Source organism: Pseudonaja textilis, chromosome 1 (assembly GCF_049901715.1).
Source record: "Pseudonaja textilis isolate UNSWEBS1 chromosome 1, rPseTex1.2, whole genome shotgun sequence".
NCBI classification, from domain to species: domain Eukaryota; kingdom Metazoa; phylum Chordata; class Lepidosauria; order Squamata; family Elapidae; genus Pseudonaja; species Pseudonaja textilis.
Genome location: NC_141990.1, coordinates 1,980,023 through 2,005,075, shown reverse-complemented (window position 1 = coordinate 2,005,075; position 25,053 = coordinate 1,980,023). Strand labels below are relative to the sequence as shown.

Sequence of the window (25,053 nt, the reverse complement as noted above, 5' to 3'; positions counted from 1 at the left end):
CAGTATATTCTTAAGACCATTTGTTTTATCATAGCTTCTACATTAATAGTCATATTTGCAGTATTCCAGAAATTGTATATATAGTATATACCTATCCTAAACAATATAGTTCCAAATTACTTTAAATTTTAAAACAAACTTGACAATACTTTCACATTAATGTTATTAGCTTTCTTACATCGTTTGATATTAATACATATGATTGATCTTCACTATTCAATATTCTCACATATTATTTTATATCAATCACTATATTCTTAACATCATTTCTTTTATCATAGCGTCTACATTAATAGTCATATTTGCAGTATTCCACAAATTTACATATACCTATCCTAAACGGTATAGTTCCAAGCTACTTTAAATTTTAAAACTAAACATGACAATAGTTTCACATTAATATTATTAGCTTTCTTTCATAGTTTGATATTAATACATGTCACCAATAATAATTATTCAATATTTTCATATATTACTTTGTATCGATCTCTCTATTCTTGGCATCCCTGCTTCTATTATAAATTCTATATTAATAGTCATATTTGTAACATTTATTTAATTATGTATTTCAAATATCCATCCATAAATTCATGTTAATTTGTATTTTCTATTTATTTATCCCCTTTTTAATTTTTAGCCACCCTCCTTCCTGACAGGGCTGAAGTCCCAGGCTGGAATTTAACCTTCGGCCTGTCTTGGGGGGCAGGTGGGGGGCTTTGCTCTCCTACCCACCCACCAATGGCCCCCAGACCCCCATTAGAAATTTTCAGGCGTTTGTTGTCAGGTGAACCATTTGTAAACATGCTCAGAGATCCTCTTGGCTGGGGCATTGTGGTGCTGGCTTCGAGACTGGCCTGCAGGCTTGGGACTTGGGGAGGTGATCCATTTTGGGGTGCAAACTCCCTCTCTCTTGTGTACTTTTCTGGGTGGGGGTGATTAATATTGGGGTGCAGAACCCTCCCTCTTGTGCACTTTCCTGGGGGTTATTAATATTGGGGTGCAAACTCCCTCTCTCTCATGTACTTTCCTGAGGGGAGGGAATGATCTGTATTGGGGTACAGAGCCACCTCTGTTGTATAATTTCCTGGGGGGGTGTGATTAATATTGGGGTGCAAACTCCCTCTCTCTCGTGTACTTTCCTGGAGGGGTGATTAATATTGGGGTGCAAACTCCCTCTCTCTTGTGTACTTTCCTGGAGGGAGGGAATGATCCGTATTGGGGTGCAGAGCCACCTCTGTTGTATAATTTCCTGGGGGGGTTGATTAATATTGGGGTGCAAACTCCCTCTTGTGTACTTTCCTGGAGGGGGGATATGTTTTGCGGTGCAGAGCACCTCTCTATTCTGCACTTTACTGGAGGGGCGTGATTAATACTGGGGTGCAGAGCCTCCTCTCTTGTGTACTTTCCTGGGGGCATCATCCATTTTGGGGTGCAGAGCCCTCTCTCTTGTGTCCTTTTCGGAGGGAATGATCGGTATTGAGTGCAGAGCCCCCTCTGTTGTATAATTTCCGGGTGTGTGTGTGATCCATGTTGGGGTGCGTATCCTTCTATTTGCAGCCCCCCTCCCCAATTTTCCATGCCTGGGATTCTGGATGCCAAGATTTGGCCAAAGTCTTTGAATTCTGCACATGCTCAGCCTTAGTGAAGCTGAAATGAGACACACACACACACACACACACACACACACACGATGCCAGCCACACCCTGGCACACCGGATATCCCCCCTCCCAATCTTCTTCTCCCGGGGGTGGGTGGGAGGGCTCGCTCTGGGGATCTGGGTGTGGGGACGCAGCCCAGAATAGTCGAGCGTGGGGGGAGGCAGAGGGAGGTGTGACAAACAGCGTTGTGTGTTGTCACGCATCCGGAAACGATCAATTAGGACAGGATAAAAGGTTGGCACATTGGCATCCTTTTGCTCATCTCCCTGGCGAGATTGGCAGCCGTGTGCTCACTGTCTACCTGGCCTCTTTTAAAATCAGGGCTAGCCTACCTTGGTCCCTTTAACACAGGGGGCTTCAAACTCGACAGCTTTAAGACCGGTGGACTTCAACTCCCAGAATTCCTCCTCTAGCCATGTTAGCTCAGGAATTCTGGGAGTTGAAGTCCACAGGCCTTAAAGTTGCCAAGTTTGAAGGCCTCTGGATTAGAAGTACTTGTACCTATTTGTATTATTATTATTATTGTTGCTTATAAAGGGCTTGGCCCAGTTAATGCAAGGTTCACAAAATATGCATGTTTATATTGAAAATAAAAAAAAACTTATTTGAGAGCAAATTGTGGTTGTTGTCGTTGTTGTGGTTATAGGTAACAGGTCTTCAAACTTGACAGCTTTAAGACCTGTGGACTTCAACTCCCAGAATTCTTCCTCCAGCCATGTTAGCTCAGGAATTCTGGGAGTTGAAGTCCACAGGCCAACTTTAATTGCCAAGTTTGAAGACCCCCTTGCTTTAAGGCCTGTGGACTTCAACTCCCAGAATCCCCCCGGCCAGCCATGCGTGATTAACTGAGGAATTCTGGTGTTTGAAGTCCACCGGTTTTATATCTTTTGGGGTTGTTCCTTCGGCTGGGTGACATCATCTGGAGGAGTGCAAATGAAGGAGAGGGAGACGGAGGGAGGGAGGGAGAGAGAGAGAAAGGGGGCATCACTTGGAATTCTGGGAGTTGAAGTCCACTGGTCTGAAAGCGGCCAAGGTTGGAAAGCCATGTTTTAAATTTGGAGGGGTTCTTCCTATCTCAGGGGACCCCGGCAGGTGAGGAATGGAGGGGAGTGGGCATTGCTTGGTGGCCTGTTGGAAGGGATACGATGGGATGAGATGGAATGGAATGGAATAGAAATAAGAAGAGAGTGGGATGGGATGGGATAGCATAGAACTGAATTGAAATAGAATGGAATTGAAATAGAATAGAAAGAATAAAATAGAATAAAGAATAGAATAGAAATAGAATATAATAGAATTAGAAAGAGTAGAACAGAGTAGAATAAAGAATAGAATAGAATAGAATAGAATAGAAGAATAGAATAGCATAGAATAGAATAGAACAGAATAGAATACAATAAAGAATAGAAATAGAATAGAAAGAATAGAATAGAAATAGAAATAGAATCGAATAGAATTAGAAAGAATAGAATAGGGTAGAATAAAGAATAGAATAGAAATAGAAATAATAGAATAGAGTAAAATAAAGAATAGAAATAGAATAGGGTAGAGTAGGGTAGGGTAGAGTAGAGTAGAATAGAATAGAATAGAATAGAATAGAATAGAATAGGAGTTGTAAGGGACCTTGGAGGTCTTCTAGTCCAGCCCCCTGCAATGTCAGGAGGCCCTATACCCGTGATGGCAAACCTATGGCACGCGTACTACAGGTGGCACGCAGAGCCATTTGTGCCGGCATGTGAGAGGCAGGCAAACTTACCTTACTGTGCATGCGCGCACTTCATAGCTAATTTTGGCCGGTTTGAGGCCTTTTTCGGTCTCCTAGAGGCTTCAGAAAAGCTTCTTCAGGCTTTTCAGGCCGAAAAACTAGGCCCGTTTCCTCACTTCCTGTTTTTCCAGAAATACTGGAAGTGATGAAACGGGCCCAGTTTTCATCCTGAAAAGCCTGCAGAAGCTTTCCTAAAACCTCTGGGAGGCCGAAAAAGGCCTCAAACTGGCCAAAAATCAGCTGTGAGGTGCAGTGCAGATAAGGTGGCGGCGAGGGTGGGGATTGTGCATGTATGCGTAGGGAGCGTGCACATTGCCTTCTGGGTGCTGGCGCACGAGTGCGAGCGTGCAAGCGTGCGCACAGTTTTTGGCACAGGAGCTCAAAACGTTTAGCCACCACTGCCCTGTACCATTTCAGATTCACAATAGCTGGGTTTTTGATGCTTTTAAGAAGAGATTGGGCCACCAATTATCTGAAAGGGACCAGGTTGTCCTGCTTGGGCAGGGGGTTGGACTAAAAAGGCCTCCGGGGAGATCACGTGGCCTCGGGAGTCGGGACACTACGACCGTCATCAATACGAGCCGGTTGGGCCAAATGTCTGCATTTTGACCCCCGTGACTGTGGAGATGTTGCAGCGGCCATTAAGTGCGATAGACTTTTTTTTCAATGCCCTTGAATGGTCACTAAAACGGATGGCTATAAGTCGAGGACCGGCTGTATTCTGTATTCTAGCCTGGAAGGAAGAACTTGGAGTCTTTCAAATGGCAGGTCCTCCTTTGTGACAGGTGTCGGATTTGGGCCGGGGTGGGGGGCAGGAGGGAGGGAGGGAGGGAGGGTTTGATGCCTCTGTTCTCTTTTTCCTCCTCTTGGCTGCCAACACAAACGGAGGGTTTCCTTAGCGACTGGCAGAACCCCTTGGCGGTTGCTAGGGAGGCCTTTAGGGTTTCCTTAGCAACCGGAGAGGAGGGGAGAGAGAGAAAGATGGAGAGAGAGAGAAATGAAGATGTAACTCTCTCCATCTCTCTCTCTCTCCCTCTCCCTTCCTCTCTCCCTCCATCTCCCTCTCTCTTCCTCTCCCTCTCCCGCTCTCCATCTCTTCCTCTCTCCCTCCATCTCTTCCATCTCTCCTTCCCCCACTCCCTCCCCCTCTCCCTCTCTTCCCCCTTTCCTTCCCTTCTCCCTCTCTCTCCTTCCCTTTCTCTTTCTCTCCCTCCTTCCCTTCCTCTCTCCATCTCTCCCTCCATCTCTCTCCCTCCCTTTCTCTTTCTCCCCTCTCTCTCCATCTCTTCCTCTCCCTCTCTCCCTCCATCTCTTTCCCCCTCTCTCCTTCCCCTTCTCTCTCTTCCTCTCCCTTTCTCCCTTCCTCTCTCCATCTCTCCTCCCTCCCCTCCCCTCTTTCCTCTTCCTCTCCCTCTCTCCATCTCTCTCCCTCCCTTTCTCTTTCTCCCCTCTACATCTTTTTCTCTCCCTCTTTCCTTCCATCTCTTCCGTCTCTACTTCCCCCACTCCCTCCCTCTCTCTCCCCTCTCTCCTTCCCCTCTCCCTCTTTTTCTCCCCTCCCCTCTATCTCTTCCTCTCCTTCCTCTTTCCCCCTTTCCTCCTTCCCTCCCTCCCTTCCTTCCTTCCTTCCTTCCTTCCTTCCTTCCTTCCTTCCTTCCTTCCCACTAGAGGGAAGAAAGAAGAAACTGCTGCCAACTGTCAGAAATGGGGTAGGGTCTCCTGCTTGGGCAGGAGGTTGGACTAGATGACCTACAAGGTCCCTTCCAGCTGTACTCTGAATTAATTAAAGTGGTGGGAGCTTCACCACTGGAGGCCTTCAAAAAGAGATTGGACTCCCATCTGTCAGAAATGGGGTAGGATCTCCTGCTTGGGCGGGGTGGATGGGTGGGTTGGACTAGATGACCTCCAAGGTCCCTTCCAGCTCTATTCTGAAATTAAACTGGTGGGAGTTTTACAGCTGGAGGCTTCCAAGAAGAGACTGGACTGGCCATCTGTCAGAAACGGCGTACGGTCTCCTGCTTGGGTGGGTGGGTGGGTGGGGTTGGACTAGATGATCTCCAAGGCCCCTTCCAACTCTGTTAATCTGTTAAAAAAAAAAAAAAGGAAAATAAGAGAAACAGAGGCTTCCCTGCCCTCCATCCCTCCCTCGACCGATAATGGCATCATGTTGTGACTACAAAAGGATGTGACACCTTTGTGTGCAAAGCACACTGGCCTCTCCGGAGCAATTTTTAGCAAAAATCAAAATAAAAAAAGAACCGCAGAGAAAACAAGCAGATTTTCAGGATTCCTTGAGAAGAAAAATGGGGATTTCTTTTTAAGCGCCCGGCCTCCGTCCAACCATTGGCACCACAACCCCGAAAGCCTGGCATACACACCCCAAACCGAGGCCTCCCCTTTTCAAACAACCAGACTGCGTTGTTTCTCTGGGACGTAGAGTGGATGGGGGTAAACGCACAACATTGCAATTATTTATTTTGTCATATTTATACATAGGTAGTGTGTGTTGGCGTGCAACGAAATTTCATTTTAACGTCTGTTGATTAGGGTACCTTCAAAGTCACAGTAAAGTTATTCTAAGTCGAAGGGAGGGAGGGAGGAGAATGAGAAAGGGAACGAAAGGGGAGGAAGGAAGGAAGATGAGAAAGGGAAGAAGGGGAAGGAAGGAAGGAAGGAAGGAAGGAAGATGAGAAAGGGAAGAAGGGGAAGGAAGGAAGGAAGGAAGATGAGAAAGGAAAGAAGGGGAAGGAGGGAAGAAGGGGAAGGGTAGGAGAGGGAGGGAAGGAGGGAGGGAGAGAGAAGGAAAGAACTGAAGGAGGGGAAGGGAAGGAGGGAGGGAGGAAAAGGAGGGAAGGAAAGGGGAGGAAGGAAGATGGGAAAGGGAAGAAGGGGAAGGAAGGAAGGGAAAGAGGGGAAGTGGTGAAGGAGGGAGAGAGGGAGAGGGAAGGAAGGAAGATGAGAAAGAGAAAAAGGGGAAATGAAGGGAAGGAAAGGGAAGGAGGAAGGGAGGAAAAGGGGAGGAAGGAAGGAAGGAAGGGAGATGAGAAAGGGAAGAAGGAGAAGGGAAAGAAAGGGAGGGAGGAAAGGAAGGAAGGGAAAAGGGAAGAAGGGGAAATGAAGGGAAGGAGGGAAGGAAGGAAGGAAAGAAGGGGAAGTAAAAGAAAGGGAAGGAAGAAGGGAAGAAAAAGGGAAGGGGAGGAAGGAAGGAAGATGAAAAAGTGAAGAAGGAGAAGGGAAAGAAAGGGAGGGAGGGAGAGGGAAAAGGAAGGAAGATGAGAAGGGGAAGAAGGGGAAATGAAGGGAAGGAGGGAGGAAGGGAAGAAGGGGAAGTGAAAGAAAGGGAAGGAAGGAGGGAAGAAAAAAAGGAAGGAAAGGGAAGAAGGGAGCGAGGAAGGAAGGAAGAAAGGACACCTATGAAAAGGTGGAGGATGCATTTCTCACCTGTATTTTTTTTAATATGTTTATTGAAAGTTTCAAAAAATACATATTTTAAAAAAAGAGAAACACATTCTCACATTTTTGCGACGTTTTCATAGCTGTGTCCATTTCTAAGTGTCAATGAAAGTCATTTGTCCCGTGGGCTGTGTTGATGGAGCATGGTTTCTGGAGTTCCCCTCAACGGGCCTCCTGAAGGGTTGGGGTTCCCAGGCGGCCCCCCTTGTTTCACAACGGTCCTCCCCCACTCCCCTCCCTCTCTCTCTGTCCAGATCCCGGCTGGGCATCCATCAACCGAGGCGTGCTGGTGTGCGATGAATGCTGTAGCGTCCATCGTAGTTTGGGCCGCCATATTTCCATCGTGAAGCACCTGCGACACAGCCCCTGGTCGGCCACCTTGCTACAGGTGAGTATGGGGGCGGGGCTGTCTCTGGCCTGGGGGTGGGGGCTTATGGATACCTCCTGCTTCCCTTCCCCTGTTTATCGGGTATGGATCTTTATAAGGTTGGGTGGTGCAGTGGAGCTGCTGTGAGTTCAATTCCAAGTAGAGGCTGATATTTCTCCCTCTGGGCGCCATGAGAATATATCTGCTGAACAAAACTCCGTACTGGCAACAGGACGGGCATCCGGCCAGTAAATACTCAAAACTCCATTTAATTGCCCAGTCTCCATCCCGCAAGGGATTATGGTGTTGTTAAAAGAAGACGATGGATGATCGGTTTTTATACGGTTGCCCCGCCTGCCAAGATCACTCCCAGGTTTTAAAAAAAATACGTAAAAAATATATATGAAAGCAAATATTTTTAATATTTTAAAGCTAGCATGCTTCAAGGTGGATGGACTTGAAAAGCAGGTGAACAGGCCGGCTGGGGTTTCTCAGTACTGGCTGGGGAATTCTGGGAGTTGAAGTCCACCTATCTTAACGTTGCCAAGGTTGAAAAATTCTGGCATAGGGTGTAAAAATCAATGGAATAAGTGGGTTTTTATTAGGGGTTGGAGGGACAGAGGCTTACATCTTTTGTGTTTAGCTTTATTTTGCTTTACTTTATTTTATTATTTTGGTTTTCTTTTTGTTTCTTTTATTATTCGTTTTGTTTTACTTTCTTTTTAGTTTCCTTTCCTTTTATTATTTCCTTTTCTTTTATTATTTTAGTTTTTCTTTTTTTCCTTTTCTTTTCATTTGCTTTATTTCAGTTTCCCTTTAATTTTCTTTTCTCCTATTATTTTATTTTAATTTGTTTTTTATTTTATTTTATAGTTTATTTTACCTTATTTTCTTTGTTTTTGCTTTTCTTTTATTATTTTCTTTTTAATATTTTATCATTATTATTTTTTGCTTGGCTTTATTTTTGTTTGTATTCATTAAATTTATATGCCGCCCTCTTACTATCGAGCAACTCTGGGCTGCTTACCAACTTGATCAAAGCAACCATATAAAAAATTAAAATGATAGTTTCCTTCCTTACTGGCCCCTTACTCCCAAAACAACAGGGAGGCATCCAACATAACCCTGAAAGATCCCTCCCACTCATTAATAAATAGTGAAAGCAAGCAGTGACCTCTCCAAAAATCGCCCTCCTTCTTCCACCCCAGAAAACAAACCAAGATTCCCAATTTAAGGACAGTGAGAGAGAGAGAGAGAGAGAGAAAGAGAGAAAGCCAGAGACAGAGATCGATTGAGAGAGAGATTGAGAGAGACAGAGACAGAGACAGAGAGATCGAGAGAGAGAGACAGAGAGAGACACACAGAGAGAGAGATTGAGAAAGAGAGAGAGACAGAGATTGAGAGAGATTGAGAGAGACAGAGAGACAGAGATTGAGAGAGATTGAGAGAGACAGAGAGAGAGAGACAGATTGAGAAAGACAGAAAGAGAGATTGAGAGAGAGATTGAGAGAGACAGAGATTGAGAGATTAAGAGAGAGAGACAGAGAAAGATTGAGAGAGAGAGAGATTGAGAGAGACAGAGAGAAAGAGATTGAGAGAGACAGAGAGAAAGAGGGATTGAGAGAGACAGAGAGAGAGAGAGAGATTGAGAGAGTGATTGAGAGAGAAAGAGACAGAGATTGAGAGAGAGAGACAGAGAGAGAGACAGAGAAAGAGAGAGACAGAGACAGAGAGATTGAGAGGGAGAGACAGACAGAGACAGAGAGAGACATACACAGAGAGAGATTGAGAGAGAAAAAGAGAGACAGAGAGAAAGAGAGATTGAGAGAGAGATTGAGAGAGACAGAGAGAGAGAGAGAGAGAGAGAGAGATTGGGAGAGACAGAGAAAGATTGAGAGAGACAGACAGACAGAGACACACAGAGAGAAATTGAGAGAGAAAGGGATTGAGAGAGCCAGACAGAGAGAAAGAGAGAGATTGAGTGAGACAGACACACACAGAGAGAGATTGAGAGAGTGATTGAGAGAGACAGAGATTGAGAGATTGAGAGAGAGAGAGATTGGGAGAGACAGAAAGATTGAGAGAGAGACAAAGAGAGAGATTGAGAGAGAGATTAAGAGAGAGAGAGATTGAGAGAGATTAAGCGAGAGAGAGATTGAGAGAGAGATTAAGAGACAGAGAAAGATTGAGAGAGAGATTGAGAGAGAAATTGAGAGAGAGAGATTGAGAGAGAGATTAAGAGAGAGAGAGATTGAGAGAGATTAAGCGAGAGAGAGATTGAGAGAGAGATTAAGAGACAGAGAAAGATTGAGAGAGAGATTGAGAGAGAGATTGAGAGAGAGATTAAGAGACAGAGAAAGATTGAGAGAGAGATTGAGAGAGAGATTAAGAGACAGAGAAAGATTGAGAGAGAGATTGAGAGAGATTGAGAGAGAGATTAAGAGACAGAGAAAGATTGAGAGAGACAGAAAGAGAGAGAGAGAGAGACACACACACACACACAGAGACAGAGAGATTGAGAGAGAGACAGACAGACAGGGACAAAGTCGAGTCAGACAGTGAGAGAGAGAGAGAGAGAGAGAGAGGGAGGGAACCTCAGGAGGGAACCTTGGGTTGCCATCTTGATGCCAAGGAAGAAAGCCAGCTGGGTGAACAGGAGGGATGAGCCCTGTTCCCTGGAAAGCCTTCCTGGCAGGGAAGGGAGTGGAGGGGTCCCTCAATATGTGCCCATCATGATCTCCCCCCACCCTCTTCCTCTCAAATCCCCTCCCCCTCCCCCCGCAAAAAAATATTGCCTTCTCTTCCAGATGGTTCACACGCTCGCCAGCAATGGCGCCAACTCCATCTGGGAACACTCCCTCCTCGATCCGGCACAAGTGCAGAGCGGACGCCGTAAAGCGAACCCTCAGGACAAAGTCCAGTGAGTGGGGTTGTATTTGGCGGGGGGGGGCTTCAGTTGGGGGTGGGGTTGTCAGGGAGGAATGCCTCGATGTCGGGGCTTTGTGCTTGGCCCAAACGGTTCTGGAGTCAGGAGAGAGGGATTCCATGCCAGGGTTTCAAAATTATATATATTTTTAGTTTGTCCCCTACCCAACGCACACATATGCCTCCCCAGTCTGGTTTATTTATTAAATTTATTTGCCCCCCCCAAAAAAAAAAATCTTGCACAGGTAGTCCTTGACATAGGACCACAATTGGCTGGGCGATTCTGGGAGTTGTAGTCCACCCCTTGCCAACTCGTAAAGCATTCTTGGCTCATGAATTAATTAGGGCGTTCGTTGGAACCCTGACACCCCTCTTTACAATCCCCAAGGTTGAAAAACAGAGAGAGGTGTGTGTATGTGTGTGTGTGTGTGTGTGTGTGTGTTCTAGAGCTATCCACATGGGGGTCCAAAGAGGACTGTGCCAACCAAAGATCTCCTACGTTAAAGGAGGGCAGGGAATAATGGTAGCCTGCCCTTCTCGGATGGACTTGTGCCTGGCCTTGTTGTGGCCTGCCGGCAGAGCTGGCAGCAGATTTGGACAGTGAGGAGGTTGAGGAGGAACCAGGGCCAGTCCTGGAGTCTGGGGAAGGCTCTATCCTGTGTTGGAGGCAGAGATGGGACCAGGACCCTCCAAACAGTTATCAGCTGCCTTCGGAGTCGGAGATCAGTGGGGAAGAAGAACAGCTGGAGCCTGTTCCCAGTGTGCGCATGCACAGAGCTGCCAGAAGAAGGGAATAGCTGAGGAAAAAGAGGCAGAAATGGGGCCAGGGACATCCAACAGTTATCAGCTGCCTTCGGAGTTGGAGATCAGTGGGGAAGAAGAACAGCTGGAGCCTGTTCCCAGTGTGCCCATGCACAGAGATGCCAGAAGAAGGGAACAGCTAAGGAAAACGGGTTGACTTGGGAGTGAAGGCACAAGTGGACAGTGAATGGCCCCTCCCAGAGGGAATAACAGAGGCGCAAAAGGAGGAGAGTGGGACTTTGCAGGATACAATTAGTTCATTTGGGTGAAGATCTATTCCTGCATCCTTGCCAAGTGTTGTCTGCTACAGTGCGGTGTCTGAAAGATACCGGCCTGGCAACTCTCCAAGCCTGATCAAGGTCTGGAATTGTGGAATCTCTTGAAAGACTGTTGGCCGGGACTTTGCTGGAGAGGAATTCCCTTTAACCTAAATAAAAGGGGTTTATCGAGGGACGAGGAGCCGGCTTCGTGTTGTTGGAGAAGCCTAGGTCAGAACAGGCCTGAGCTTGAGGGGTGGGGGCTTTTGTTCTTGTTTCTTGCCCTGTCTCCACCATAGCTTTGCCCCTCAAGGCCACAGCCCCCCCCCCAGTTAAGGATAGTTGTCAGGGCTCCGACAAACCACCCTCATTCGAATCGTAAGTCTCTAGCCGCATTTCTCAGAGTTTAAAAAGAATCATTTATTAGGAGTGACCATGTCGGCGTTACCTGGGTGCAGCTGACTCTAAGACCCATCATTCATTTCCCCCTTGACCCTGGTCTTCCCCCCCCCACACCCCTTGATGTATATTCTCCAATGGGTCACATCCATAGCCAAGAGTCATCAATCATGCTCTACCAGTAGTAATCTTGTGCGCCAACAGCTTCGGCTGCCTAGCAATTATCTGAAGCATTTAAGGAATGCACTGCTCCCCCCGCCCCCCGCCATCCTTTCTGCTGGCAACTCTACAAGACCGAAGGAATATTTTTCAGTTGACGGATAGGGCCGGCCATGGGGGCAGAAAGAGCCCTAACGGATCCTTTCTTTCGTCTCCCTCCCCCCAGCCCCACCAAGTCCGAATTCATCCGTGCCAAATACCAGATGCTAGCCTTCGTACATAAGCTGCCGTGCCGGGATGATGACGGGGTCACCGCCAAGGATCTCAGCAAGGTGGGTGTGTTTGTGGGTGTGTATGGTGTGTGGAGGGGTGCGCATAGCCTCCTTTATGACCTTCTCAAAAAATTCTTTTCTGAAAACATTTATGTTTGTTTGAAGAGATGGATGGATGGATGGATAGATGGATAGATAGATAGATAGATAGATAGATAGATAGATAGATAGATAGATAGGTAGATAGATAGATAGATAGATAGATAGATAGATAATCATCTGTAGCGACTAGATAGATGATAGTAGGTATGTAAACAGTTGTATGGATGGATAGATAGATAGATAGATAGAAAGATAGATAGATAGATAGATAGATAGATAATCATCTATAGCGACTAGATAGATGATAGTAGGTATGTAAACAGTTGTATGGTTGGATGGATAGATAGATAGATAGATAGAGATAGATAGATAGATAGATAGATAGATAGATAGATAGATAGATAGATAGATATGAATGGATGTATATATAGAGAGAAGATAGATAATCATCTGTAGCGACTAGATAGATGATAATAGGTATGTAAACAGTTGTATGGTTGGATGGATGGATGGATGGATGGATAGATAGATAGATAGATAGATAGATAATCATCTATAGCGACTAGATAGATGATAGTAGGTATGTAAACAGTTGTATGGATGGATGGATGGATGGATGGATGGATGGATGGATAGATAGATAGATAGATAGATAGATAGATAGATAGATAGATAATCATCTATAGCGACTAGATAGATGATAGTAGGTATGTAAACAGTTGTATGGATGGATGGATAGATAGATAGATAGATAGATAGATAGATAGATAGATAGATAGATAGATAGATAGATATGAATGGATGTATATATAGAGAGAAGATAGATAATCATCTGTGCGACTAGATAGATGATAATAGGTATGTAAACAGTTGTATGGTTGGATGGATGGATGGATGGATAGATAGATAGATAGATAATCATCTATAGCGACTAGATAGATGATAGTAGGTATGTAAACAGTTGTATGGATGGATAGATAGATAGATATGGATGGATAGAGAGAGAGAAGATGGATGGATGGATGGATAGATAGATAGATAGATAGATAATGGGAGATTAGATAGATAAATAGATAGATAGATAGATAGATAGATAGATAGATAGATAGATAGATGGCTGGTTTAGAGGTGGAGCCCTCGTCTCACAATCAGGAAACTCTGTGAGTTTGATCCTTGGTAGAGGCAAATATTTCTCTCTGTGTACAATGAGAATTTATCAGCTGAACAAAACTCTGCATTGGAGACAGGAAAGGCATCCGGCCAGTAAACACTCCGCTAGCTCCATTTGGTTGCCCGTACTCTACCCCGCAAGGGATTTTTGAGTCATTAAAAGATGATAGATAGCTAGATAGATAAACAGACAGACAGACGATTGATGATAGATCAACGTTAGAACAATGATGATGAGAAAGAGATAAAACCAGATAGATAGACAGATAGATAGAGATTGGTGATAAATAGATCAATGTCAAAACAATGATGATGACAGACAGAGACAGCTATATAAATCAGATAGAGATTGATGATTGAAACAGTATTATCAATTAATGGGTTAATATCTATTATAGTATTAGCTATGAGTTTCGTTTCTTGTAAATGGTATACTCTGACAAAACGCTGTTTTCAAAAATGTTTATGAATAAAAATTTTCTTAAGTTTTCACAGGAATCTATATGTATGGTATTCAGCTTTGTTCGGCTATTTTCCCACGTCATTATAGTTGTGCTTTCAAAGTTGTAGCGACGTTTCGGCAGAATCTCATCTGCCATCTTCAGACTTCTGTATTGTGTTCATATGTGAGTCAGGCTTTCACAGCTGTTTCTGTTTTAAATTTGGGGCTAGCCTACTGCTGTGTTAGAATGGTTTTTTCTTCATCCTGATTGGTTGGGAGTCTTGGTCTGTGTTTATTTACCAACCAGCTTCAAATTAACATTTCATCACAGCACAGCAGCTACCAAACGTATCCTGACAAGAACTGAAATAGCTCTACTCAGGAACAAGCTCCACAGAAAGAGATTCCAACTCAACCAGTTAAACAAAGACCTCCTAACCCTACACCTGGAATTGAGCAACAAAATTCACCCTCTACTTTGGGACAAGATAAAACAATTCACAACTTGGAGAGCTGAAACTGAAACCACTTACAAAAATGACAAACTCCTGAAGAAACTAAAGAAATTAGAACATGATAAGAAAGCCCCCAACAACTCACAACACCTGAAACAATTAGTATACAATATTTCCAACAGAGAACTCACCAAAACAGAAACAGATGTCCTAACCAAAGGATTCAATTATGCTATAGCACCCCCCAAAAATACCCACAGAATCCATCATTTGTGGAGTGGAATCCAGCCTAACTAAATTAAATACAGATGAAGCTGATAGAATAAGACACTAAGTCACTAGCATCCTATGCACAAGCAAACCACCCAAAGGCAACTTGCACAAAGAAGAACTAAAAGCCCTGCAAGCCCTAAAAAAGGATAGCAGCATAATCATACTTCCAGCAGACAAAGGGAATGCCACGGTAGTAATGGATAGAAAAGACGACGAAACAAAATTGACAGACTTACTCCAAGACTCCACATACAAACCCATAAACACGGACCCAACCACATATCTGGAAAAATTAACCAAGAAGAAAATTATAACCAGCCACATGAGCAAAGAGATCCAACAGACGATCATCCCAAGAGAAAAATCTTCCAGATGCCCCAAACTATATGGCCTCCCAAAAATACACAAAGAAGGCATACCTCTCAGACCATAGTCAGCTCCAGAGGAGCACCACTACAAAACCTAGCAAAGCAGCTACAGCCCCATGCTGAAACAGCAGCTTCACATGTACAAAACTCATACCACCTCTTGGAAATGATCAAAGATCTACACTTGGAACAAAAAGATCTGCTTGTAAGTTTCGACGTGGTTTCACTATTCACTCAAGTCCCGATAAAAGAAACCATAGAAATCATCAAAAATAAATACCAACCAGCCAAACACCTCATGGAACTAGCAGAACACTGCTTAACCAACACATATTTCATATACAAAGGACAAAGATACAAGCAAATTGAAGGAGCCCCTATGGGATCACCACTGTTACCCGTCATTGCAAACCTGTTCATGGAAAAATTCGAATCCAGAGTCCTAGCCAATGCCACCCTCAAACCCAACTATGGCTAAGATACATCGTTGACACATTTGTTATTTGGCCCCATGGAAAAGAAAACCTAAACAATTTCCTAACACACCTAAACAGCACACACCCCAAAATCAAATTCACCATGGAAACGGAAACAAACAACTACCATTCCTAGATGTACTAATTTACAAAAAAACAGATGGGACACTAGGACACACCATATACCAGAAGAAAACACACACCAACCACTACCTCAACGCCCAATCCCACCACCACCCAGCACAGATAAACTCCGTGGCCAAAACACTAATTGCCAGAACCAAACACCTGACAGACAAGACACACATAAAGACTGAACTATGTACCCTGACTAAAATATTGACAACCAACGGCTTCCACAGAAGCAAAATCACAGGCCTGATCCACAAAAACACACTGAGACATAATGGAAACCTAGAAGATGAACAGACCTATGGAACAGCTGTCCTGCCCTACATAAGAGGTATTACAGACAAAATCAGTAAGATACTACAGAGGCATCACATCAAGACTGCCTTCAAAACAGCGAGAAATATAGCAGCCATCCTTAGAAACCCCAAAGATAAAATTGACCTGGAAAACCAAGACATATACGAAGTCCCCTGCGCATCATGCCCAGCCACATACATTGGACAGACCAATAGAAGAATAAGTACCGCCTGGATGAACACAAAAATGCAGTCAAAAAGCTGGAACACACTTCCTCACTGGTCCAACACATGAAAGCCACAGGTCATAGCATCAACTTCAATGGCAACAAAACCCTAGCCACTATAGAAAACCCCAGCCACAGAATTATCAGAGAAGCCATAGAGATTGAAGAAAGACCTGAAAGTATGAATAGAAGAGATGATTCCACCAGACTGTCAATTATTTGGAAACCTGCACTCACAAACAAAAAAATCTCCACACCACAAGCCAGGCAAACATCTGGGCACAAACAGACACCCCCGATACCTCCAGCTCAAACACACCCCAACCAGGCACCCAGATGAAACCTAGCTTCCTAACAAATGATAGCCGTCCATTTACTCGGAGCCAAGCTGCACTAAAAGCCTCCAATACAGGAACACAATGTTGCCAGCCAACCAAGACAAAAAAAAAGCTACAAAACAGACAGAAGATATTAGAAACACCAATCAAGCAGAACACAGCAAACTCCAAGACCAATAAACACAGACCAAGACTCCCAACCAATCAGGATGAAGAAAAAACCATTCTGGGACAGCAGTAGGCTAGCACCAAATTTAAAACAGAAATGGCTGTGAAAGTCTCACTCACAGACGAACACAATACAGAAGCCTGATGATGGCAGATGAGATTCTGCCGAAACGTTGCTACAACTTTAAAAACACAACTATCATGACGTGGGAAAATAGCCGAACAAAGCATACATACATACATACATACATACATACATACATACATGACAGGAAGATGCTCTTCCATAAAAGAGGATAATTATATGAAATTACTTTTACAGATAGAGACCTGGCCAATTGGGGAAAATTACAACTATCACTATTAGGCCGAATAGCGGTCATAAACATGAACATACTACCGAAACTATTATACTATTTTCAAACAATACCTATAAAATTGGATAAGAAATTTTTTTCAGGAATTAGATAGGACAGTAATGAAATTTATATGGATGGGGAAAAAAGCATGAATAAAATTGAAGACGTTACAAGATAGTAGAACCAGCCTTGGACTCCCAAAATGGGAAACGTATTATCAAGCAGCAATTTTACGATCAGTTAAGGAGTGGATAAATTTTAAAAATAAAAGAATTTTGGCGATAGAAGGTCACGACCTCCAATATTGGGTGGCATGCCTTTCTATGGGATAAAAAGAATAAGATCCACTCCTATTTCCATAGAGATTTGATAAGGGACTCACTTTTACAAACATGGGAGAAAATTTTAAAGAAGTATTATTTGAAAAGACCAAACTGGATCTCACCCATGGAGGCTATATTATATCCAAATACAAGGGACATTAAAAAAAAAAGATTAGATATAAAGAACTGGTAGATGAACGGAGGGAATTAAAAACACCGGATAAACTAAAAGAACAAGGGATAACATTAGACTGGTGGGTATATTTGCAAATTCAAACTAAATTTAAGAAAGATGTAAAGGAGCTAAGGATAAATAAAGAATTACAAAAATTGGACCAAATATTGACAGGCAAGGATATAAAATTTATAACTCGAACATATAATTTACCTACTGGAGGTGGAATTAGAGGAGGAAATTGTTAAGGGATCAATGATTGCCTGGGCGAGAAATGTGGGTCATAATATAAATTTGGATGAGTGGGAGAAGACTTGGACCGAGAACTGAAAGCTGACTTTGTCGACAGCATTCAAAGAAAATCAATATAAAATGTTTTGTAGATGGCACTTAGCGCCGGCACGACTGGCGAAAATGTATCCGACCTTGAAACCGGAATGCTGGAAGTGCAAACAAAAGAAAGGAACGTTTTTCCATATGTGGTGGCAGTGTATAGAGGTCAAAAAATACTGGAAGAAAATACAGAGGTGGCTTTTTGAGATTACAAAATATAAATTGAAATGGGAACCCGAAACTTTTTTTTAATTAGGTATGATTAAAGGGAATTTGAATAAAGATAAAAGATACCTTATTGTACACGTCTTAACTGCAGCAAGAATCACATTAGCACAACCTTGGAAGAGTGACAAAATACCACCAGATGAAGTTTTGATTCAAAAAATAACGGAGTTTGCTGAATTAGATAAATTCACTATAGAACTGAAAGGCAAAGAGGATCGAGAATACAATGCGACATGGGAGAGGTGGTACGAATGGGTGAAGAATAAGGATAAAAATAATATATAGTCACAAAACAGGAAACATATATATACAATGACACAATAACGGTTAATGGAAAGGAGATTTTTGTATTTTTGGTTTTTTAAAGACTAAAACAAATGATAGATAGGCGATAGAAGGATAGATCAGTGATGATAGACAGACAGACCAGGCCATATGGGGGGATTTGATCCAAGTTTCTCCACCTTAAGAACGTTTTAAGACCTTTGGACTTCAACTCCCAGAGTTCCCCAGCCAGTGATGGGGGAAATTGGCTGGCCAGGGAATTCTGGGAGTTGAAGTCCCTTCTCAGCCCTCTTAATCTCCTTTTTCCATCCCGACAGCAACTGCATTCCAGTGTCCGAACAGGAAACCTGGAAACTTGCCTGCGCCTTCTCTCCTTGGGGGCTCAAGCCAACTTCTTCCACCCGGTAAGTCCAAGCTATCCTCTACCTCGGTCCCGAGCAGGGGTGGGATTCTACCGATTCGGACCAGTTCTATAGATCCGGTTGTTATGATTCTGCGCAGTTTGGAGAACCGGCAAATCGTGCCACTGGCTGGCCCCGCCCCGCCCCGCCCACTCACTCCTTACCTGGCATGCGCGCCATCCAACTGGCCTGCTTTGTGCCTTCGCCTAATTTTGGGTAATTTGCTATTTTTCCTTTTTTTTTTTTTCTCCCCCAACCATCAGTTATTCTGACTATCAGCTGTGCTGGGCGATTTAGATTCGCTAGAAAGCAGGAAACGGTTGGATTTCTTGCTTTCTAGCTAATCTAAAAGCAGAGCAGAAGCTTCCTTAGGACCGAAGCTTCTATTTTTTCAGTGCAGACTCAGGCAGCAGATGGCAGAAAGATAGATCTCTGAATGAATCTGTGATTCTATGAGCAACTCAATCTGCCTGCCTGCTTTGCCTGATTTTGGGTAAAAGTTGCTCTTTTTTAAATAAAAAATTCAATATGTACATACGTGGTGTGTTGTGAATTAATTTTGTGAGTTTACTTGCAAGCAAATTTTATGTGACAGACTCAGATAGCAGATGGCAGAAAGATAGATCTCTGAATGAATCTGTGATTCTGTGAACAACTCAATCTGCCTGCCTGATTTTTGCCTGATTTTGGGTAAAAGTTGCTCTCTTTTGAATAAAAAATCAAATATTTACATAAATATTTACGTACAAGCCACGTCCAGCCAGTCATGTAACCACGAGCCACACCCACAAATTAGGCCATGCCCACACAACCAGTTGCTAAGAAACTTTAATCCCACCCCTGGTCCAGAGCTTCTGGGCATGTGCAGAATTCCCACCGGCTTCTTTTTCATTTTGTTTTTAGGAGAAGGGGACCACACCTTTGCACGTGGCTGCCAAAGCTGGCCAGGTGCTACAGGCTGAGTTGCTGGTGGTGTATGGAGCTGATCCGGGCGCTCCCGACATAAACGGCCGGACACCCATCGACTATGCCAGGTGGGGGCCGTGGGGCTGGGTGGCTGGGTGCAGGATCAAAAGCAGAGCTGAACCAATCCATCCCAAGTGGGAAAGGGGCATCTAGAGGTCATCCAGTCTAACACCCCCACCCACCCACCCCCGAGAAATGGAGGAAGGCACTACCAGGTAATCCCTAGATTTAAGAACGGCAATTGGGCCCGGACTTCAGTCATATAAGTCATTGTGGTCGTAAATCAAAGCTGGGCCCGATTCAGTGACGTTTATGACGGCCATTAAGTCAGTCGCTTACCAGTTAAGGAATCCAGCCTCCACCAGGGGCCACGTTTTGCTGGAAATCAGCGGAAAAAAGGTGAGAAACTGTAAATCCCATGACCGCAGAATGGTTAGAGCAGGTCATAAAGGCAGATGGTGCCAGGGTCATAAGCGTGAATCCAAGTTCCACAGGTAGTCCTTGACTTACGACCCCAATTGAGCCCATCGCTAAGCAAAGCAGTCGGGTTTTTCTTTTTGTAAAAAACGTTTTTTTTATTTTTTTCACATTTCAAAAACATCTTTTTTGGTGAACAACATGGTTCCAGGTCTTCACATTTTCATCCAAACGTGGCCTTGGTGACATATTCATCTTTTCACGTTTGATTTCATGCCATACCATCACATTTCGTATTTTCTGCAAATTTTCTCAGACATTCTTTTTTTTTTTGAACAAATTTTATTGATTTTCCAAAACAATACACAGACAAACAAACATAAAATATAATGACATAAGAGTTTTTTTTCTTAAAAAGCCAATACGACATCTTATTTAAAGACAGAATTGTTCCAAGTTATCACATTTCCAAACAAGCACAATTTGATATATATATTTACCTTATCTGTTCATCCTCATATCTTATCCCAAACTTCTCTTTATTACTTCCTTTCCTTCTATTTATTCAAATTATATCTCTTTAACTTTAGATTGTGTACATTTTTTATATCCATTTTTTATATACATTTTCATTATTCTCTTCCAATAAAAAAACAAACAAGACATAAAACATAAAACCATAAACAACTTTTCTGAAAGTTGCTTGATCCCGGGTTAAAACTCATCGTACAGACACCTCTTCAAAAATCATATTCCTTTTATATATCATTCCATATCTTATTACCGTTTTCCATTTTCTATATAGCTTCTTCCTTTTTTTAACTCTCTTAGTTTTATTCTACTTATCTCAGTTCAAGTCATAATACTTAACATTCTTTGTCTGTTCTCAACTATCCATTCATTTTTTCTCTTTAAACAAAACCTCTGCTGTACACTAATTAGAGTATGACGCCTGTTCTCAGACATTCTTATATTCTTCAGACTTATTTTATATATTTTCTATTCATATCTGAACTTACTTCTTTTTTACTTTAAATAATTCTCGTATCTTCATGTTCGTTATACTTTATATGTGTGTATGTCACGTTTGCAATTTCATCGCATGCTCTTATTTCATTACTCCCAAAGTTCCACATTAATTCTAATAATTAAAAAGAAAAATTCCCCTTTAATTACTTTAATTGAGCGTACCACCCAGCAAAGCCGTTGTTAAGTGAGTTTTGAACATGGCATATTTAGACCGTCTACTAAGGGAAACTGATCCAGGAGAGAAGCAACCTGGAATTAAGGAGAAACTCCCTAAGGGTGAGGACAATTAACCAGTGGAACTGCTGGCCACCAGAAGTTGTGTGTGCTCCTTCACTGGAGGTTTTGAAGAAGAGACTGGACAGTCGCTTGCCTGAAAAGGGCATAGGTTCTCCTGCTTGTAACAGATAATCAGAGTTGGAAGGGACCTTATAGGTCATCTAGTCCAACCCCCACACCGCCCAAGCGGGAGACCCTACACCATTTCTGACAAATGGCAGTCCAGTCTCTTCTTGAAGGTCTCAAGGGATGGCGCTCCCACAACTTCCGAGGACAAGCAGGGGGTTGGACTAGAAGACCTTCCAAGGTCCCTTCCCACTTCTGTTAAGGACCAGGGGTGACATGATAGCAGTCTTTCAATATTTGAGGGGCTGCCCCCGAGAAGAGGGGGACAAACTATTCTCCAGAGCCCCAGAAGGCAGGAGAAGAAGCAACTGATGGAAACTAACCAATGAGAGAAGCAACCTCCTGGAATTAAGGGAGAAACTTCCTAAGAGGGAGGACAATTAACCAGGGGAACTGCTGCCCACAAGAAATCGTGGCTGCTCCATCACTGGAGGCTTTTAAGAAGAGACGGGACAGCCATTTGAGATGGTATAAGTTCTCCTGCTTGAGAAGGGGGCTGGACTAGAAGACCTCCAAGGTCCCTTCCAACTCTGTTATTCTATTATTCTATAGAAGAAAGGAAGGAAGGAAGATGAGAAAGACAAAGAGGAGAGGGGAGGGGGGAAGGAAGGAAGGGAAGGGAGGGAGGGAAGGGAAGGAGGGAAGGAAAGGAAGGAAGAAAGGAAGGAACGAAGGAAGAAGGAAGGAAGGAAGGGAGAAAGACAAAGAGGAGAGGGAGGGAGGGAAGGGAAGGAGGGAAGGAAAGGAAGGAAGAAAGGAAGGAACGAAGGAAGAAGGAAGGAAGGAAGGGAGAAAGACAAAGAGGAGAGGGAGGGAGGGAAGGGAGGGGGAAGGGAGGGAGGAAGGAAAGGAAGGAAGAAAGGAAGAGAACGAAGGAAGGAGGAAGGAAGGAAGGGAGAAAGACAAAGAGGAGAGGGAAGGAAGGAAGAGAAGGGAGGGAGGGAAGGAAGGAAGAGAAGGAAGGAAGGAAAGGAAGGAAGGAAGGAAGAAGGAAGGAAGGGAGAAAGACAGGAGAGGGGGGAGGGAGGGAGGGAAGGAAGGAAGGAAGGAAGGAAGGAAGGAAGGAAGGAAGGAAGGAAGGAAGGAAGGAATATGGTTGGAGACTAATCCAGGAGAGAAGCAACCTGGAATTAAGGAGAAACGACCTAAGAGTGAGGACAATTAATCAGGGGGACAGCTGGCCACCAGAAGTTCTGGGTTCTCCACCACTGGAGATTTTAAAGAAGAGATTGGACCGTCACTTACTTGATGGAGTATAGGTTCTCCTGCTCCAGCAAGGGGTTGGACTAGAAGACCTCCAAGGCCCCTTCCAGCTCTATTCCATCCTAAACATTCTAAAGAACCGGGGGTATCTCCCGTGCCCTGCACCACAAAACACCTAGGCCCGTTTTGGCCCAGGAAGGGCGAAGGGGTGACCGTAACCCAGGTGTGTATGCCATTCTAGGTCAGTCTCCTGCCCCTCCGGATTCCCCACGATGCAACTCTGGGGGGCTGAATTGAGCCCCAGGGGGGCAGGGGGGGACCTGGCTTACCTGCTCTTTCCTCTCCGCAGACAGGCGTCCCAACACGAACTGGCGGAGCGGCTGGTGGAGTGCCAGTATGAGCTGACCGACCGACTGGCCTTCTACCTTTGCGGGCGCAAGCCAGGTAAGGAATGGCGGCCCGGGGGTGGGGGAGAGGGGGCCAAGGTGGGTGTTGACTGGATGAGGGCAGGCAGGGAAGTTTGGGGAGGAGAATATGTGTAGCACGGGGTTGAAATGAGGGGTGCTCTTTGGTGCTCTCTGAGCTGGGTGGGTTTCTTGCAGACGTCTCGTGACCCAACTAGGTAACGTCATCAGAGCTAGAAGGGAGTGGGGTTTCGGAGGAGGAGGAAGAGGAGGAGGAGGAGGAGGGAGGGGGGAGGAGGGGAGGGAGGAAGAGGGGAGGAGGGGGTGGAGGAGGAAGACTGTGGGGTCCTTGGTGTTCTCTGAGCTGGGTGGGTTTCTTGCAGACGTCTCGTGACCCAACTAGGTAACGTCATCAGAGCTAGAAGGGAGAGGGGTTTCCTGGGAGGAGGAGGGGAGCGAGGAGGAGAGGGAGGAGGAAGAGGGGAGGAGGGGGTGGAGGAGGAAGACTATGGGGTCCTTGGTGCTCTCTAAGCTGGGTGGTTTCCTTGCAGACGTCTCATGACCCAACTAGGCAACGTCATCAGGGCTAGAAGGGAGAGGGGTTTGCAGAGAGGAGGAGGAGGAGGACTGTGGGGTCCTTGATGCTCTCTGAGCGTGATAGTTCATATATAATCAGATTGGCTGATTATTGATCATTATTGATCAGACAATTATTATTATTGATCAGATGGGCTCAGCCATGTTTCCCGCCCCCTCCTTTTTTTCATTCAGATCACAAGAACGGGCATTACATCATCCCCCAGATGGCAGACAGGTAAGAGCTCCTCCCCCTCCCCTTTGACACCCCTCCTCCCCTTTCTGCCCTTTGAGGGAAGACATGCTGCCCCCTTGTGGCCATTCTGGGCCAGGCGTCGCCCACCTGGGATCCTGTCCCAAAATAGATTTTTCTCGTTTGGGCTGCCGAGAATTCCTCCCTTTTTAACCCACAAAAAAAGTGTTTTGTTCACGCAACCACATCAGAATTAAAAATAATAATAAAGAAAATCTCACACAACCACATCAGAAATATCCTGTCCTAAAGTGAGAACGACCTTCGTGGATTAATTGGTTTTAGTTTTCTTCCTGCTTTGCGTTAAAGGCAGTTTCTTTGATTCTTTAGGATTTATATCCTTTAGTCTTAAAGTGAGATTCAGTAAGGCAGAACTTTGCGGGGAAGTGAAATTATAATCCATGAAATGCAATTTATTGGTTATTCCTGTAGAAGAGGTGGAAGCCCTTACAGGCAGGCTGTCCTCGATCCCAACAGATCCCAACAGTTCTGTTGCTAAGCTGTTAAACAGGTTTTGCCCCATTGTACAACCGTGCTTGCCACCGTTGTTAAGTGAATCACTGCAGTTGTTAAGTGAGTCACATGGCTGTTAAGTGAATCTGGCTTCCCCGTTGACTTTTGCTTATCGGTAGGTCGCCAAAGGGAATCGCGTGACCCCAGGACAGTCACAAATATACAACCCCCTGCGACTGTCACAAATATGAGTCACTTGCCCAGCGTCTGAATTTGGATCATGTGACCAAGTGGAATGATGCAAAAGTCATCGGTGTTTAAAATGGTCATAAGTCACTTGTTGTAGCTTTGAATCATCACTAAATCAAGGGTTGTGTTGAGGACTACATTAGATGGATGGATGGATGGATGGATGGATGGATGGATGGATGGATAGATAGATAGACAGAGTAGAGATAGATAGATAGATAGATAGATAGATAGATAGATAGATAGATAGATAGGCAGGCAGGCAGGCAGGCAAGCAGGCATAGATAGATAGATAGATAGATAGATAGATAGATAGATAGATAGATAGATAGATAGATAGATAGATAGATAGATAGGCAGGAGGCAGCCAGGCAGGCAGCCAGGCAGGGAGAGATGATAGATAGATAGATAGATAGATAGATAGATAGATAGATAGATAGATAGATAGATAGATAGATAGATAGATAGATAGATAGATAGGCAGGCAGGCAGG

General features: G+C 44.3%; 1 protein-coding gene across 1 annotated transcript in view; it reads left to right on the top strand.

Moving 5' to 3' along the window:
- Positions 1-25,053, top strand: part of GIT1 (GIT ArfGAP 1) — an 82,850-nt gene that overhangs the window by 30,968 nt on the left and 26,829 nt on the right. Inside the window, 7 exon segments of the mRNA XM_087924350.1 lie at positions 7,132-7,265; positions 10,052-10,164; positions 12,012-12,117; positions 18,525-18,611; positions 19,512-19,642; positions 22,975-23,069; positions 23,801-23,843. Coding sequence (XP_087780476.1) covers positions 7,132-7,265; positions 10,052-10,164; positions 12,012-12,117; positions 18,525-18,611; positions 19,512-19,642; positions 22,975-23,069; positions 23,801-23,843 — 709 coding nt within the window.